The sequence below is a fragment of the Psammomys obesus genome, unplaced genomic scaffold (genome assembly GCF_907164565.1).
Source record: "Psammomys obesus unplaced genomic scaffold, mPsaObe1.curated_primary_1811, whole genome shotgun sequence".
Classification (NCBI taxonomy): Eukaryota; Metazoa; Chordata; class Mammalia; order Rodentia; family Muridae; genus Psammomys; species Psammomys obesus.
In genome coordinates, this window is record NW_026596095.1 from 25,320,801 (window position 1) to 25,340,135 (window position 19,335).

The window sequence follows — 19,335 nt, forward strand, 5'->3', positions numbered from 1 at the left end:
TTTACACACCTATTTGTGCTAGAGCTCATTGGAAACTTCTAATTTTACCACAGAGGCAGCATGCCTACCTTCTTCCTGGGAATACCCCATAGTTGGCTCTGTCTCCCACCAGCCCACAAAGTCAGGAGGGGCATCGGACCAGAAGCGTGTCTGGAATGGTCGGCAGCCACTGTATCGAGATCACACACTCTGGGAACCACTGCAGGGAGATAGTTCAACTTTAATTCCAGAGAACAAAGGCTATGTACCCCTATATACTCCAAGGATAGGTGTACATAATTGTTGGAAGCTAGGCACTTCAAGGATGCTTGATTTACCTTCAACAACATGCTCTTATCATATGAATGAGAACACAGTACCTAATTATCCTATAGAAGCAGGGAGGGGAGAACTAGCAGGGAGTTGTGTCAGAGGCCATATATCAAATGAATCTTGGGGCATCTGTGTCTAAAGACACTCTCCAAATGAAGTCGGGCAGGGAGCAAGAGGCCCTGCTGAGGAAAGGGAGTCCTGCACCTTATCGCTGAGCTCAGAATGGCTAGCCAGACTAGAACTACAACCTCAAACAGCAGGGTTCCTCCCACACCCCATCAAATATATTACACAAGCAATGTCTCTCTACATCCGTCCATCACTGTTCACGGGGTTGCTAGCTGAAGTTCACAGTTAATTTCCAAGGTATGGTCATATAAATCTGTGGCCATCCTCTAGGCACCACCACTTCAGCCATAATTAATGATCCTGTCCCAACCACAAAGCAAAAGACATCTTTGCAATCTCTAGGCACAGTGCTTCCCTGGATAGTGACTGCATAGGATAGTTTATGAGCTCTACCAAAACTTGCCTAATCCCAGACCTACACTATATAAGCAGGTATCCAGCTTCCAAATCCATTGTGCCTGAATCATGCAAAGTTTTGAGTCTCTTCTAGTTTTTATCTGAAAGAATAGTTATATCATTAGCTCTCACTCGTATGAAAATGAAGCATAGGTAGAAATATAGAGGCCCTCTTCTGAAATGGAGTAAGGAGGCCCAAGCCCAGCGATGGCACCACATTCACATGCACTGGATATTGCTAATGTTTCCTAAGAACTTGAAAGGGACAGCCATCAGCTTCTACATAGTCACAAGGAATCCATTATATTGGTGTGTGAAAATATTAATTTTAATTTTATTGGAAAGAAATTCTTTTCTCATACAATATATCCTGATGATAGTTTTCCCTCACTCCCAGATCCTCCCCACCTCCTCTCCTCTCTGCATCAACTCCCTTTCTGTCTCTCATTAAAAAAGAACAGGCTGCTAATATACAACAACAAAACATGACAAAATAAAATATAATATGATGAAGAAAAAAACTATAGTATCAAAATTGGACATGGCAATCTAACAGGAGGAGTCCATAAAAAATGCTAATCTAGCAGCTATAATCTCTACGCTGGGGACCTGTGCTTGCCGCTTTAGTCTAAGAACTCATATGCACTTTGCTTAGTTGATTCAGAGGGTCTTATTCTCTTGGTGTCCTCCATCCCCTCTGACTCCTACATTCTTTCTGCCTTCTCTTCTGTGGGATTCCTTGAGCTCAGAGGAAAGGGATTTGATGGGCCCCTCCAATTTAGACTCTCGCCCTACATAATGCCTGGCTGAAGGTCTCTGTATCTGCTCCCATCTGCTGCTGGAGAAAGCCTCTCTGATGATGACTGGGCTAAGGCATTGATCTGTGAGTATATCAAAATATCATTAAAAATCATTTTTCTTTTATTTTTATTTTTATTAATTACAGTTTATTCACTTTGTATCCCCCCCCTCTAGCTCCCTCCCTTCTCCCCTCCCAATCCCACTCTCCTTCCCCTTCTCCACCCATGTCCCTCCCCAAGTCCACTGATAGGGAAGGCCCCCTTCTTCTTCCTCCTGATCCTAGTCTATCAGGTCTCATCAGGAGTGGCTACATTGTCTTCCTCTGTGGCCTGGTATGGCTGCTAACCTCCTCAGGGGGAGGTGATCAAAGAGCAGGCCAATCAGTTCACGTCAGAGACAGTCCCTGTTCCCATTACTATGGAACCCACTTGGACACCGAACTGCCATGGGCTACATCTGTGCAGGGGTTCTGGGTTATCTCCATGCATGCTACTTGGTTGAAGTATCGGTCTCAGAAAAGACCCCCGTGCCCAGATTTTTTGGTTCTATTGCTCTCCTTGTGGAGCTCCTGTCCTCTCCAGGTCTTACTATCTCCCCCTTCTTTTATAAGATTCCCTGCACTCCACCCAAAGTTTGGCTCTAAGTCTCAGCATCTGCTCTGATACTCTGCTGGGTAGAGCCTTTCAGAGGCCCTCTGTGGTAGGCACCTGTCCTGTTTTCTCCCTCTTCTGATATTCATCCTGTTTGCTTTTCTGAATGGGGATTGAGCAACTTAGCCAGAGTCCTCCTTTTTGATTAGTTTCTTTAGGTGTACAGATTTTAATATGTTTATTCCATATTATATGTCTAATATCCACTTATGAGTGAGTATATACCCTGTGTGTCATGTCATTCTCATTCTGGGATACCTCACTCAGGATGATCTTTTCCATGTTTTCTATTGCTGAGTAATATTCCATTGTGTAACAACCCAAATGCCCCTCGGCTGAGGAATGGATACAGAAATTGTGGCACATCTACATAAAAATCATTTTAAAGGTTTTTTGTTGTTGTTGTTTTGTGTTTTGAGACAGGGTTTCTCTGTGTAACAAGCCCTGGCTTGCCTTGAACTCACAGAAATCCACCTGCCTCTGCCTCTCAAGTGCTGGGGTTAAAGGTGTTCACCACCTCGCTTGTCTAGAAATCATTTTATTGGTTTTGTTTGTTTTTTCTTTTTCTTTTCCTTTTTTACCAAAAGTGTTTGGTTTTACTCTAGGTTTCTGAGCTATTTAGCCTCTGGTTCTTGGTTACCTAAGCGGTATCTGGTGTGAGTTCCTTCTGGTGGAGAGGGCCTTAGGTCTCATCAGACATTGGCTGGTTACTCCCACAAGTCAGTGCCACCAATGCCCTAGCATATTCTGTAGGCAGGACAGATCGTAGCTCAGAGGTTCTGCGGCTAGGTTGGTGTCCATGCTTCTTTTTCAGTAGCATACAACGTACCTTCCCACACCAAAGAAATGAGAAAGTAGAGGTGAGGGCTCCTTTCAGGCAGCAGCTCAGTGAGTTATGTGAAAGTTACCCGCAACAATGGGATCCCACTGTCCGTCTGCAGAGAGCAAGATTTTGTCTTAGCATACAGCCTGCAGTTTGTTGGGAGACCCTTGGCCAACACTCAACTGAATGTAAGTCCCTCCACTAGAAGCCTCAAAAGATGGGGGGGAGATTATAAAAAACCATTCAGAGTAGCTTCGAGAACTGGGCTTTATTAACGTATTTCTGGGAAATTGTGACTTTCCAACATGTTGAGGTTCCTCCAAGTGTGTGAAGGTTTAATATTTCACCTTCACACATTCAGTTTCCTATTAAATGTTGTAAATTAATGTTTGCATTCCCCCTACTGGTGGCATTTATCATTAACCTACACTGTAACTTCATAACATGTTTACTGCTCTCAACTATCTCTTTCCAACCTCCTTCACAAGTCAGACAACACACACCAGAATGACCAGCATGGTCCTAAAGCAGTCCACTAGCTCTTCTTTGTCTTTTCAGTGAGCTTCAATAGTCAGTGAACTAATAACTCTAACAATTTATTAACCTATATACTGTGAGACTGGAACAGTGCAACATCTAAGGAAAGATAGACAAATAATTAAAATACAGTACAAAAAGCATTATTACAGAGGAATAAGCAGCCAGCAAGCCAGAGGTAAAATTCTTCCTGCCCATAGGACAAGAGAACACTCAGAGACCAGTAGCTGAGCCTCAGTGGGTACAATGGGTTCTGCCAAGCGGGAAGAGCAGTTTACATGGAGAGTGGTGATACTGTTCTGTGATGCACCTTAGGTAGCAGCACTGGGAGAGAACCCAGTGAAGATGGAGTTGACCTCTCGAGGCCTTTCGGTGCCCTGAGAGGGAACTTGGAAGCAGAGTCTCCTTAAGATAAGCCTTGAGATAACTACAGCTCTGGTCAGCACATGTGAAGGGGACATCCCAGACTCATGACCAACAGAAACTTTGAGAACACATTTGTGTTCTATCTGTCAAGCAGTAAGTTGCTGACACACATGTGCTAATTCAGGGGCAGTTGTTCCCCTGGCATGCTCTTGTAGCACATTCCTGTAAGAGTCTCCCTCTGGTGAACTGGGAGGGAAGCTGATCACAGGGCATGTGCTGCCTTGTGCAGTATCACTGGCACTCAGGAGAAAAGATACCATGACAACTACAAAGAACTGAGCTTAGACATTACTGAGCGCTTTCAGTACATGAGGGTATGAGACTGGTGGGCTTGAGTCAGCCAATTACTGAGAGCATGTGTGACTGAGTGCCATACGTCTCTATGGCAGCACTTAAGTTTCCTTTATCTCCCATAATTAGGAGATTTGAACTGAAAATCAAGCCTAGGGTTTGGCTGTGAGATTATCCAAATTGCAGACTTTTAATTCATAGTCCCAATTAGTCTCTAAGACTAAATTCAGAGCCCTGATGAAGAAAAGGTGGATCTTAAGACTGAAATGAGAATATCTTGAAAACTTGAACTATAGATTGTCCTGGACCTTTCTAGTTTGAACTGGTGGCCCATTGAGCACATGCCTAAAGAATTCAAAGTCAGCATATGGTAGGGATCCCTAAGGCCCCTTTTTATTGCTGTGCTGTCCTAGTTACCATTTACTACTGGGAAGACACACCATGATCAATTGGAGGCTTGCTTACAGTTTCATGTTAGTCCATGATCATCATGGCAGGAAGAGACAGACATGGTACAAGAACATCAGCTTTCACACTAATCTACAGGCAGTAGGCAGGGAGAGAGACACTGGACTGCCATGGGCTTCTGAAACTTCAAAGCCTACAGTAGCATGCCTCCTCCAACAAGGCCACAACCATCTAATCCTTCTTAAGCAGTTTCCACAAATGGTAACTAAGTATTCAAATATATGAGGCTATGTAAGCCACTATCATTCAAATCACCACCTGCACTATGCACAACCAAGCTATAGAACCAACCTATAAAATTTGTACATATACCCAGTGAGGGTTCTGTCAGCCATAAGAATGAAATTGTCATTTGAAGAAAAATGGATACACTAGAAATCATCATACTAAGGAAAGTAAGCCTGGCACAGAAAGACAAATGCCATATTTTCTCTCACATACAGATGATTTTTTTTAAATTTTTGAAAACAAGATGGGGTGGAGAGACAGCTCAGCTCTTGCAAAGGACCCAAGTTCAGCTCCCAACACTCACAAAAGGTGGCTTACAACTGCCTATAACTTCAGGGGATCAGTTGCTTCTGGCTTCCATGGATATCTACACTCACATACACATATCCACACAGAGATATACACATACATGTAATTTAAAATGACAAAAATAAATATTTTTAAAGGACATGAAAGTTGACTGTTTGGGGAGGAAGTAATCATCAGGAGGCAGAAAGAGGGGAGGTAAATATGGCTAAAGTACTTTGTGCACATGTGTGAAAATGTCACAAAGAAAATCATTATTTTGTGCAAACAATATATGCCAATAAAAAACCTTTTTTGAAACAGAATATAAGAAGAAAAAGTAAAAACAGAGAATTCCCTTTGGGAGCAAAGCAGGGCATATCCCAGTAGTTGCAGGCACAATATTTTTTGTTCTGTCTTCTTAAGAACAAAACAAAACAACAACAACAAACCTATCTCTTCATAACCTGCTGTTTTCTCTACAACATTTGAAATAAAATTTTCCATTCTACCTAGCCCCACATTGGGTACCACCTGTAGCCAGTGTTTGCTAGTTTGTAGGCTTTTCTTTCTTGCCTTTTCTTATTCCATTTCAACCCCCCCCCCAAGACTGGATATGAGAGAAAAAAGGATAGAGAGGAAAGGAAAGAGATCTCCAACTAAAGTCAGGGTTCAGAAACGGGGGTGATGTTATCATTTAGTCTACTTCCTGCTGATTAGGCATATTGAGTTCCTTGGGGTAAGTTTGATCTTTGCCATCAGGATATCTAATTCTTTCTTTTTCTTCTTTCTTCTTTAACGGCACACAACTATTTAACAAACCATGACCACCAACAACTAACATCCAACCAATAACACACACTGCCTTTCAGGGCCCTAACATTTATATACCCTCAGAAATCACCCCAGAATTCCAAATAGCACACAATTGCAGATTATACAAATATATCATTGATTTTTAGAAATATTAGTCTCAACTGTGAACAAAGCTGTATCAGACCCTGATACAAGACAGGTGTTGACAGAGACCTCGTTGTATAAAAATGTATATATCAAATGTAAAAAAGTTACTAGACTATTAAAGACATGGGCAGTGCCTATGGATAAGTGGATAATGGATACAATAATCAATATTGGTTCTCATGTGTACCATGCTAATATCATACGTCAAGCTATAGCTAGAGGTCTCCAATGTCAAAATGCCTAGTGCTTCAATTGTAGGAAATATGATCATGTGCAAAAAGACTGTCACCAAGCCGCTAAAAGTCTCAGATCTCAAAACACTAGATGCCTTAATTGTGGGAAATATGGTCATTTGCAACAAAATGTTGAACAAGGCATTTTTAGAGCTTTTTTTTTTTTTTTTTTTCTTAACATAAACCAAAAAGAAGATCTAGGCTTCCAGGGTTGTGCAGGCAATGTGGCAAGGCTTGGCATTAGACCAAAGAGTGTAAGTCCAAAAGAGCTATTTAAGGTAATTTCTCATCGTTGGAAAACAGTCTTGGGGAGCTGCTGGCTCAGGACAGCTCTGCAGCAAATATTACAAGCCATTTCAGCCAAGAAGTAACATGAAATATAATTGAGCAGAAGAGGTCTTCTGAAAACCTTGGCCCCTGACCCGAAAAGCACTTAGTTCATTGAAAATATCTCTATTTATAATTTTCTGCTATATACTGCATAACTGATGGCTTAAAACAGAAAGGAAGAAATGTAGTGAGAATTCTGGAATTTTGGTTTCTTTTAGAAAAAAACACAGAAACATATGTTTTCATTTTAATCCCAGGTGTTGGATATGGGACTGCTTAGCAGCAGTTGACTATGATTTGCCTCATGTTCCAGCAGAGGCATGCTTTTGCCAGCTGCAGATCATTTCTGAGATTGTGTGACATTTGGAACACTGGAGACTTTTCTGAGGGTACATAAATGCTAGGGCCCTGTGAGGAAGGGCACGTTGTTGGTTGGATGCTGGTTGTTGTTAGTTGTTGTTGGTCACAATTTGTTATGAACAAAGAGGAAGAAAATAGATACCCTGATGACTAAGATCAAACTTGTCCCAAATAGCTCAATGCCCCTAATCAGCAGGAAGTAGACTAAGGATAATATCATCCCACTCCAATCCCTGACTTTATTCAGGAATCTCTTTCCTTTCCTCTCTCTCCTTTTTCCTCTCATCTCTAGTCTTAGAGGTTGACAAGGTGTGGAGAGGAGTGGAAAAAAGGAGAGCCCACAAAGTAGTAAATGCCACCTACAAATGATCTTTAAAGAAGCAGGTAGAGCCAGGGAATGACACTTTTGAGCTTGGGTTTCTCAAGGGTAGTGGCATTTTGGTACAGAGAATGATTGGGACAGGTACAGGGGTGTCAGATATTAATGTGTGGCTTCAAAAAATAGGCCAAAAAACTAAAGAACAGCCATGATAAAATGCTCTGAAGACATTGCCTCTTGGCTCTCTAAAATGTTTTCCATTCCTTCACATTTTCTTAGTCCCTCTATAAATCTATTGATTTTTTTTAATGAAATAATATTGATAAATAAAAGAATTTTGGCACGCCACAGAATTCATGTGTCGACAATGCTTGAAAGCAGGAAAAGATTTGATTTTCCCAGGGCCTCAGCCCTTCACAGAACTGCTTCACAGAACTGGCCTTTCCCCCGTCACAGCTCACTCAGGCCTGAGCTGCAGTTTCCCTGTACTCTTCTCTGGGTCCTGGAACTGCTGCTATACGCACCCCCAAGCCAGAAGCCAAACATTCATGCCACTTTGTTCTGGACAGCGATATCATTATTTTAATGCATGTATGAGTGTGCCTGTGCCTGATCGGGTAGTGGGGTGAGCGCACATGTGTGTACAGCTGCAGGACAGAGGACAACCTCGACTGCCATCTTCTGGAACACTGTTCACCTTATAACCTTGAAATAGGGTCCCTGATTGGCCTACATGCACCAAGTACACTAGACTGGCTGGGCAGTGAGCCACAAGGGAGCCTTCTGCCTCTTACTCTCCAATTGCTGAGGTCACAAGCAAATGCCACCATGCCCAGCACTATCCTAGAATATGGGTTTTACTTATCTGATCCTGGTCCTCATATTTGCAGACCCTTCAATACATCTGTAACTTTGTTCAGTTAGCACTAACTTTCAAAGAAGCTGTTGAAAACCTGGAGTAGTTGTGGATGGCTTTAAGCCCAGCACACAGTAGGAAGAGAAAGATGGATCTCTGTGATTTCAAGGCCAGTCTGGTCTACATAGTGAGTTCCAGAACAGCCAGAGCTACAGAGATACATAAAAAAGAAAATCAAAGTTGATGATGGAAATGTAGCACAACTGCAAGCGCATGGGAGATGCATTAATGCCTGTCCTTGTTAATGATTACTGTGATCCCAAGACAGGCACACTACTTGACCAACATTTACAGGGTCTCTGGTGTTTTCCAGGACTCTGAAATTCTCTATGAAGGACATAATATGTAAATAAAATCCTTCTCAATCCTAATGATATGTTGTTATACCCATATATCAGTGTCTCACTCATCCCTCAACAGAGAAGTTTCTTCTTGTAATAGATGTGGTTGTACAAAGAGATACAAATAACAGAACATGACTGTAGAATCAGTTGGGGCTCATATGGCTATCTCAGTGGGCCTAATGAGCAGGGGAAAAAGAAGTGGGAAAAACCAAGCCTATATGCCTGAAGAATATGCTCTAGTTTAGTTGGTGAGACAGCTATGGGGCAGCTTCAGTCAGGTCAGCACAGAAGCAAGAGCATCAGGGGAGGGCCCACAGAGTGCACAGGGAAGCAAAACACAAATCAGGAAGCCTGAAGAGTAAGAGTCAATATAATTTAGTGTGAGAATACATGTTCTTGAAACCAGAGGTAATTTTGCCAATGACTGGCAAGATTTAGAGAACTCTGAATGTGACAAGCATGACTCAGACAGGCTTTCCTCTCCTCTCCCATTGCCTCTGCTTTAATAAAAACCATGAGATTGCATTTCTAAAATGAGCCACCAAGGTCTGTTCCCTTATTTGGCTACTCCCTCCTCCTGAGACTAACTACTAAGTTCCATTGAAGTCCAGCAATCAAAAGCCGCCTGCGGACCACCTAATTAACGTACCAAATTAAAATTAAAATCTCGTCCAAACATTCCGTTTCCCCTTGTACCTTTATAAACCACAACTATCTTATGTGCCACATTTGTCTCCTCTATCCAAAGGCAAACATTTGTCTCTGGGGACAAATGTGCCTCCCCCTTTCTCTTGTTCCTTTCCCCTTCTCCTTCATCCTCTATCTCCTTATTCCCTGCCCTCTGTCCAGCTGGGGCAAATAAATCTCCTTTGTCCTGTGAACTTGCTCTTGGAGTCCTGATCCAATACTTTTCCTTTCAAATATGAATCTAGTGTTTTGAAACAGGATCTACAGACAGAGCTGTGTCAGGAGACTTAGTATCAAGATTACTACAACATACTTTTTGTATCCATTCCTCAGTTGAGGGGCATCTTGGTTGTTTACAGCTTCTTGATATTACAAATAAAGCTGCTACAAACATGGTTGAGCAAATGTCCTTGTTGTGTACTTGAGCCTCTTTTGGATATATGCCTAGGAGTGGTATGACTGGATCTTGAGGAAGAGCTATTCCTAATTGAGAAAGCACCAGATTGAGTTCCAGAGTGGTTGTACAAGTTTACATTCCCACCAGCAGTGGAGGAGGGTTCCCCTTTTTCCACAACCTCTCCAGCATGTGCTGTCACTTGAGTTTTTGATCTTAGCCATTCTGATGGGTGTAAGGTAAAAACTCAGGGTCATTTTGATTTGCATTTCCCTGATGACTAATGACATTGAGCATTTCTCTAAGTGTTTCTCTGCCATTCAATATTCCTCTATCAAAAATTCTCTGTTTAGTTCTGTTTCCCATTTTTTAATTGGATTACTTAATTTGTTGCTTTTTAATTTCTTTAGTTCTTTATATATACTGGACATTAGCCCTCTGTCAGATATAGGGTTGGTGAAGATCCTTTCCCAATCTGTAGGTAGTCGTTTTGTTCTGACAATGGTGTCCTTTCCTTTACAGAAGCTTTTCAGTTTCATGAGATCCCATTCATTGATTGTTGCTCTTAGAGCCTGTGCTGTGAAGAATAGATACAAAAAGTATGGTACATCTACACAATGGAATACTACTCAGCAATAAATAACAAGGAAATCATGAAATTTGCAGGTAAATGGTAGGAACTGGAAAAGATCATCCTGAGTGAGCTATCCCAGAAGCAGAAAGACACACATGGTATATATTCACTCATGTAGACATATAATATAGGATAAACCTACTAAAATCTGTACACCTAAAGAAACTAATCAATAGGGAGGACTCTGGCTAAAATGCTCAATCCCCATCCAGAAAGGCAAAGAGGATGGACATCAGAAGAAGGAGAAAACAAGGAACAAGTTAGGAGCCTGCTACAGAGGGCCTCTGAAAGGCTCTGCCCTGCAGACTATCTAAGCAGATGCTGAGACTTATGGCCAACCTTTGAAGAGACTGCAGGGAATCTTATGAAAGACGTGGGAGTTAGTAAGACCTGGAGAGGAGCTCCACAAGGAGAGCAACAGATCCAAAAAATCTGGGCACATGGGTCTTCCCTGAGACTGATAGTCCAACCAAATAGCATGCATGGAGATAACCCAGAACCCCTGCACAGATGTAGCCCAAAACAGTTCAGTCTCCTAGTGGGTTCCATAGTAATGGGAACAGGGACTGTCTCTGACATGAACTGATTGGCCTGCTCTTTGATCACTTCCCCCTGAGGGGGGAGCAGCCTTACCAGGCCACAGAAGAAGACAATGCAGCCACTCCTGATGAGACCTAACAGACTAGGATCAGAAGGAAGGAAAAGAAGTCCTATCAGTGGACTTGGGGAGGGGCACGGGTGGAGAAGGAAGGGAGGGATTAGGACGGAAGGAGGGAGGGAACAACAGGGGGGATACAAAGTAAATAAAGTGTAATTAATTTAAAAAAGATTACTACAACAGTGCAAACAAGATATAATGAAAAGCTTATCTGTGGATTAGTAACAGTGGGAAGAAGGAAATTAAAGAGGGTATGCAGAGCTTGTCAGTGCTGTAGAGAGTACAGCCAAGGGAGCTTTAGAACCCTGAGAAAAGAATAAAGTGAACAACAAGCAGAAGTTAGAGAGAGGCATTTTCAAGTTTGAAAAAGGAGACTGGGGTTGTTTTGTGAACATAATCACTTAAAATAGAGGTGTCTATAAGCAATTGGCATGTCCAGCATAAAGTAGGAAGGAAAGAAAGGAAAGGAAAAAGGGAAAGGAAGGGAAAGGGAAAGAAGGGGAAGGGAAGGGAAAGCAAAGCAGTAGAGCAATGGTTCTTGACCTAATACTACAAGCCCTTAACAGAGTTCTTATGTTGTGGTGACCCCCAACCATGACCCACAGTTTGAGAACTACTGCACTAGAGAAGCCAGAATTGTTAAAACAGGAAGGCTTTTTCTTCATGGGAAGGAAGTACTACTGTTCACCCCGAAATCTGGAGTGGATGCTAACAACATGGTGATCTTTTGCTAGTCTATGGAACCAGCCTTCACCTGAATCCCCCAAAATCCTGACCATTGTCTAGACCCTGATCCTGAGCTTTGTCTCTCAGGAAACAGGACTGACCCTTATGAAAGAGGTCCCATGTACTTTGCATTCTCAGTCAACAGAACCTATCTTTACACTTAATACAAATCCTTCCTCCCTAGCCCTTATCCTGAGCTCTGTTTATCTTTTAACAGAACTCCTTCTTATGGCAAAGGGCACAGGTGCTTTGCTAAAGAGATGTGCTTTGCAAAAGCGTTTTGATGTAGGGACAACACATGCTGGAGAGGTTGTAGAGAAAGGGGAACCCTCCTCCACTGCTGGTGGGAATGTAAACTTGTACAACCACTCTGGAAATCAATCTGGTGCTTTCTCAGACAATTAGAAATAGTGCTTCCTCAAGACCCAGCTATACCACTGCTAGGCATATACCCAAAATTTGCTCAAGGACACAACAAGGACATTTGTTCAACCATGTTTGTAGCAGCTTTATTTTTAATAGCCAGAACTTGGAAACAACCCAGATGTCCATCAACGGAGGAATGGATACAGAAATTGTGGCAATCAAAAAGGAAGAAATCATGAAATTTGCAGGCAAATTTCTTTTCTAGGGGTCTAGAAAAGATCATTCTGAGTGAAGTATCCCAGAAGGGGAAAGACAAACACGGTATATACTCGCTTATATAGACCTATAAGATATGATAAACATAATGAAATCTATACACCTAAAAAAGATAATCAAGAAAGCAGACACGGGGTAAGATGATCAATCCTCATTTAAAAAGACAAATGGGATGTGCATTGAACATATGACAGGAGTCTACCGTAGAAGGCATCTGAAAGACTCTACCTAGCAGTGTTTCAAAGCAGATACTAAGACTCAGAACCAAACCTTCAGCAGAGTACAAGGAATCATATGAAAGAAGGGGAGTTAGTATAATGTGGAAAGGATAGGAGCTCCACAAGGACCAAATACATCCGGGCACAGGGTCTTTTCTGAGACTGACACTCCACCAAGGACCATGTATGGATATAACCTAGAACCTCTGCTCAGATATAGCCCGTGGTAGCTCAGTAACCAATTGGTTTCCCATAGTAAGGGGAACAAGGACTATTTCTAACAGGAACTCAATGGCTGGTTCTTTGACGTCCCCACCCCCCAAGGGAGGAGCAGTCCTGTTAGGCCACAGAGGAGGATTTTGCAGCTAGTCCTGAAGATACCTGATAAAACAGGGTCAGATGAAAGGGGAGGAGGTCCTCCCCTATCAGTGGACTTGGAAAGGGGCAGGGAGGAGATGAGGGAGGGAGGGTGGAATTGGGAGGGAATAAGGGAGCAGGATACAACTGGGATACAGAGTTAACAAAATATAACTAATAAGAAAAAAAAAATTAAAAAAAAGAGTTATAATGTAGCCCAGCCTAAAGCTTTCTTGTAATAACTGACACAGAAACTTTTTTCTAAAGTTTTATTGTGTTTAAATGTATATGAAAAATATAGCACTTGGTCAGACTACAGAAGTTTTTGACCCTGTACTGGCTAAGTCGTGCTGACCCAGTGTTCATTCTTACCCTCACCTGGATTGGTTCCCAGCAGGTCTACTGGTTGTCCATGATGTCTTCAGGGACCACCACATAACAGACTTTTTTAAAGTTTAAGAAGATAAAAATAGAGCCCAGTGAATTACAAATTGAAGGGGGTGGGGTAGTAAGAAACTGAAAAAGAAAACATGCATTATACTTTGAAAGCTGATTAAATAACTTAATAGTAAAATACTGGAGTCAAGAGAGCTAGTGAATATTATGGGCACAAGAAGAAGAGTGACATAAGTAAAGACAACATACTCACAAGAAAAGATGGCAAAAATACATTAAACTTTTAAAACACAGAATACAAAACTTTCACAGATCAAATGTAAAATATAAAGAACAGAGTCAAAGAGATGTTTCAGCAGGTAAAGCCAGTTGCTTCCAAGCCCAACCACTCCAGCTAACACACACAAAATAAATGTAATAAATAATTTTAAATATGTAAAACAAAAAGTTAAGAGTACTATAAGATATGAAAACTGAATAACAATGATCTTTACAAATGTCACATTAATTAACTTATAAGCAGTGTGACCTGACTCCAGAACACCAAAGTGCTGATGCTCAATGATAATCAAAGATGGCTCAGATGTTAAGAACACTGGCTCTTCTTCCAAAGGTCCTGAGTTCAATCCTGAGTTATGAGCCATCACAACCATCTATAATGAGATCTGGTGCCCTCTTCTGGTGTGCACAGGAATATGCTATATACATAATAAATAAATAACTCTTAAAAAAAAAAAAAAAAGGACAGTATATACTGTTTCTTGCTGCTCTGGGGCAGCTCACTCAGGATGATCCTTTCCAGTTCCCACCATTTACCTGCAAATTTCATGATTTCCTTGTTTTTCATTGCTGAGTAATACTCCATTGTGTAAATGTACCACAATTTCTGTATCCATTCTTCAGTTGAGGGGCATCTGGGTTGTTTCCAGCTTCTGGCTATTACAAATAAAGCTGCTACATGGTTGAGCAAATGTCCTTGTGTACTTGAGCCTCTTTTGGATATATGCTTAGGAGTGGTGTGGCTGGATATTGAGGAAGCACTATTCCTAGTTGTCTGAGAAAGTGCCAGATTGATTTTCAGAGTGGTTGTACAAGTTTACATTCCCACCAGCAGTGGAGGACACACACGGTATATACTCACTCATATAGACATATAATATGTCTATATATAATATGTCTATGTTTAGTAGGATAAACCTACTAAAATCTGTACATCTAAAGAAACTAATCAAGAGGGAGGACTCTGACTAAAATGCTCAATCCCCATCCTGAAAGGCAAAGAGGATGGACATCAGAAGAAGAAAACAGAAAACAAGTTAGGAACCTGACACAGAGGGCCTCTGAAAGGCTCTGCCCTGCAGACTATCAAAGCAGATGCTGAGACTTATGGCCAACTGTTGGGCAGAGTGCATGGAATCTTATGAAAGAAGTGGGAAATAGTAAGATCTGGAGAGGACAGGAGCGCCACAAAGAGAGCAACAGAACCAGAAAATTTAAACACAGGGGTCTTTCCAGAGACTCATACTCCAACCAAATACCATGCATGGAGATAACCCAGAACTCCTGCACAGATGTAGCCCATGACAGTTCAGTCTCCTAGTGGGTTCTATAGTAATGGGAACAGGGACTGCCTCTGACATGAACTGATTGGCCTGCTCTTTGATCACCTCCCCCTGAGGGGGAAGCAGCCTTGCCAGGCCACAGAAGATGACAATGCAACCACTCCAGATGAGATCTGATAGACTAGGATCAGAAGGAAGGAGAGGGAGACCTCCCCTATCAGTGGACTTGGGGAGGGGCATAGGTGAAGAAGGGGGAGGAAAGGTGGGATTAGGAGGGGAAGAGGGAGGGGTTTATGGGGGGATACAAAGTGAATAAAGTGTAATTAATAAAAGTTAAAAACAAAAACAAAAAAAAAAAGAAGAGAAAATTTAAAAAGAAAGGGGGGAAAAAGAATTGCATATCCTTACCTAGCACCACAGCATGAGTTTCCACATCCTGTCACTTACAGGTCCTGTCAGCATGTAAACATCAGTCACTGTGACCATCACAGTTGAACATCCAGCAATTCCTAGAGTAGCCAAAAGAGCCGTCAACCAGGATGAAGTCAGAAGATTACAGCCAGACCACAGAGACACAAATCAGCTGTAGGCAGAATCTGAAAGCAGGACACAGCAGGAGGAACTTGGGAAACAGTGAACTCTGCTACACACCTCTGGGATGACAGATACATGGTTTTTTACATTGACCTAAGTTTATAAATTTAAAAGTAAACTATAACCTTAAATTTTTGTGAGTTGTTAACCATTTGGAGACATTCCTTTTCTCAAACAGCCATTGTGTGTGACGCTGGGGCCCAGACCATTAGTGGCCAGAGCCCCTGAAGGCCAGGTAGGCACTAGGCACTGGTCCTCAAGGGCTACAGCCTTACTGTCTTTAGAGAATACTGTGAGACCCAGAGCCACGGATATGGGACACATCCAAGCTCACACACCCAGAGGGACATGGTGTGTCGCTCCCCAACAGTGACAAATGGTCCCTGACTGCACCAGAGTTAAAGGGACTCAGCAGGTTAGAGTCAGTGGTTTTTTAGGCCCCTAAACAGAAGAGTTCCCATGTTCGAACAGTCAGTGTTACCTTGCTAGCATGTGCTGGCTGTATCAGTCCTGCATGTCCCCTCATTAGGCAAACTGGAGCACGTGTGCAGCAGGGCACATGAAGAGAATTTTTATGTAGCCAATGACTCACCATGAGCGAAACAAAAACCATCAGAAAGAACAGGGATTGGGGATGCATAAACTACATGTAGCAGAATGCTCAGCAGTAAGAAACTCAGCACAGCTACAGGACTGCAAAAGACTGGAGAGGTGGATCAGCAACTACGAGTACTGGCGAGTCTGCTAGAGGACCTGGGTTCAATTCCTAGAGCCTGTATGACAGATCCAACTGCTTGTAACTCCATCCTAGGGACTCCAACAGACACCAAGCACACATGTGGTACCCAGACACATATGCAGTCAAAGCACCCATACACAAAAAATAAATAAACAAAGGCACTGTAAACAATCAACAAGCAGAATTAAGGGGAAACTGCCTGGAAGGGTATACACTGTGAGTCTATTCACACAAACTTATTAATAAACAAAACCAAAACTATTAGATACAAAAGCAAACTATATAGGAACACCACAAATGTGCAAGAAAACAATTACCAGGGTGTAAAAGAGAAGAATGGGTGGGAAGAAGTTCCAGGGCAATTGAAAGGCCCTTTACTTAGTAGTTATTTGTAACTCAGCCTTAAACATTTCATGCACTTTCTCTACTTGATACATTGTAATAAAAGATTTTAAAAAGAGATAATTAAAAAATGTCTCAGTGCCAACTGGGAGTGACTGGGTTTAGAGATGAACTATGACAGTACAAATGTTACCACAGGAGTCAGGCAGAGCTGTGATTGGAGAACCAGCCAGCAGGAGTGCTATTTATTCAGAGTTCCCAGCACAGGACAGAGCATTCTGGGTAGAGGTGAAAGGCCAGAGCCAGAAAGACACAAGCTTCCCCAGAAAGCTTCCCAAGGAAAATGGGCACCAGGAGCCAAGTAAGTAAATAACCTATATGTGCATTTAGCTGCTGCTTCTGTTGTGTCTGCACATTTGCTGAAGATGCTACCTTCCAGGTTACACTGGAGGCGTGATGACTGAAGTTAACAGAAGTGATAGGAGCAGTCTATAAACTAGGAATCTGCTCTAAGGAAAAACAACTCTGGAGTGTCTTTTTTTTCCACAAAATCATCTTATTCTCTCTCTCTCTCTCTCTCTCTCTCTCTCTCTCTCTCTCTCTTTCTATCTCTGTCTTCCCCTCCCTGTTTCCCTCACCACCATTCTCCCACTTCCCTCTCTCCTTCCTCTCTCTCTTTCAGGTTATTACCTGCAAGGCAGCTGTTGCCTGGGAAACCGGCAGTCCCCTTTGCATTGAGGAAATTCAAGTGTCTCCTCCAAGGGCTCATGAAGTTCGAATTCAGGTGAGTAGGGACTTTAGCTGAGCAATACAGACATGGCCCTGAATGTTGACTTTCCCCTATGGACAGCTATATGTTTAGATCCAAATTTTAAAGGAGGCATTACCATGCTTTTTTACAGTAGGCATCAAATGTAATGCAACTATCTTAACATAGATACCAACCCTAAGAATCATCCAAGTAACTTACTTTGAATTAGAATTAGTTAGGTTTTTCTTTTTGTTTTCTAACTACTAATTATGGGGAGGTGTTTTTAAAAAGAAGAGAGAAATAGCCCAAAGCAAAAGTGGATGAAAACTTGGAGAGCTATTGTGGGCCACTGTGGGGGCAAGAGGAAGGATTAGAGATGGGAGAAGTGAGGCAGAACCATTAAGAGAAAGTCCAGTTACCCAGGTTTCCCCTGGGCCAACCTATCACAAGTTTGTGTGAGGATGCATGAAGAAGCCTCACGGACAAATTTGAAGAATCATGCCAGAAGGTGAAAAGTCGTTTAGTTTCTTTTAACTACAGGTTTATTACCTTCACTTCATTTCCTGCAGTCTCCACACACAGAACAAGCCACGTAGATCTATGTTCTTATCGCTGCTTGGTGTCTATTCTCGTTCCTTTTTTCTTTGATTTCTCCTCTTCTAGAGATATTGATTTTGATATCTCCTGTTGATTTTTTTCTAGAAACAATGAAAATTAAACTGGATTCTAGGAAGACTAGAATACAGTCTAAAGTATTTTGTATGTGCCTTTTTTTCCCCTCAAAATATAATTCTTTTACTGAAGTCTAGTATTGCTATAGTGATTCAGGATAACACTAGACATAAGAATACCCTGCGAAAGCACAACCCAAGTCTTTCTTGCTTCGTAGGTAATCACCACATGTGTGTGCCCTACTGACATCAGTGCTACCAATCCTAAGAAGAAAGCTCTCTTCCCAGTAGTCCTTGGCCATGAATGTGCAGGAATTGTAGAAAGTGTTGGACCAGGAGTGACCAACTTCAAACCAGGTATTCCACCTTCTGATTTCAATGAAACAGACAGTCCCAGACCTTTCCGTGATAGCTCCTGACAACTTGCCTTTGCTTTTTGTACTATGACTGAGCTTTGTTTACAGAGTTCATCTTTCCCAAAGGGACACTGACTCAAATGATCTGACATGGTATAACAAGGAAATAGAATATTTGAAACTAGAACAGTCTAATAAAATCCTGAAAATACAGCCACTTTATTTACATAAACAGGGAAGTTGTCTTATAAAACAAAGCTACAGGGTTAGTGTAAACTGAAGCTTCCGTAATTCACAAACACTTTCTCCATATGAAATGGAAATTTATTTTATGGTTATGTAAAGAATGAAGGCTTGCAGGGGACTTCAGGGAAGAGCATCACACATGTCAATGTTAGTTTAAGTGTCATTTTGTTAAGTTCATAAGATAAAACCTAATACCCTGCAGCAAGCAAATGGCTCATTATATTTTATAATGTGTGCAGTGTATACTGGTGTGCAAGCCATGTAAGATCTGATGGGCCATATCAACCGTGCAACCAAACTTGGAGGTATGTTAGTATTTTCCATTCCAAGTTTGAGCACAGAAACAGATTGCTCCCTCAAACCCTGAATTCTTTTCTTTTTAATTTTTTTATTTATTACAATTTATTCACTTTGTATCCCAGCTGTAGCCCCATCACTCATCCCCTCCCAATCCTGCCTTCCCTCCCTCATCACCTTCCATGCCCCTTCCTCAATCCACTGATAGGGAAGTCCTCTTGCCCTTCCATCTGACCCTAGCCTATCAGGTCTCC

The 19,335-nt window shown here is 41.9% G+C and overlaps 1 protein-coding gene and 1 long non-coding RNA gene across 3 annotated transcripts in view; one reads left to right on the plus strand and one right to left on the minus strand.

Moving 5' to 3' along the window:
• LOC129691919 (uncharacterized) lies at positions 1–18,123 on the minus strand. Its single transcript, XR_008722580.1, has 3 exons — positions 18,061–18,123; positions 15,494–15,594; positions 1–199 (listed from the first exon to the last, which is right to left on the minus strand). It is a non-coding gene; the product is annotated as an uncharacterized LOC129691919 (long non-coding RNA).
• Adh4 (alcohol dehydrogenase 4 (class II), pi polypeptide) overlaps positions 17,031–19,335 on the plus strand; it is an 18,742-nt gene continuing 16,437 nt past the window's right edge. For both annotated transcript variants that reach the window (XM_055628098.1, XM_055628099.1), the window contains exons 1-3: positions 17,031–17,121; positions 17,443–17,544; positions 18,401–18,539. In XM_055628098.1, the coding sequence (XP_055484073.1) occupies positions 17,104–17,121; positions 17,443–17,544; positions 18,401–18,539 (259 nt within the window). In that variant the 5' untranslated portion in view covers positions 17,031–17,103. The remainder of the gene's footprint in view (positions 17,122–17,442; positions 17,545–18,400; positions 18,540–19,335) is intronic.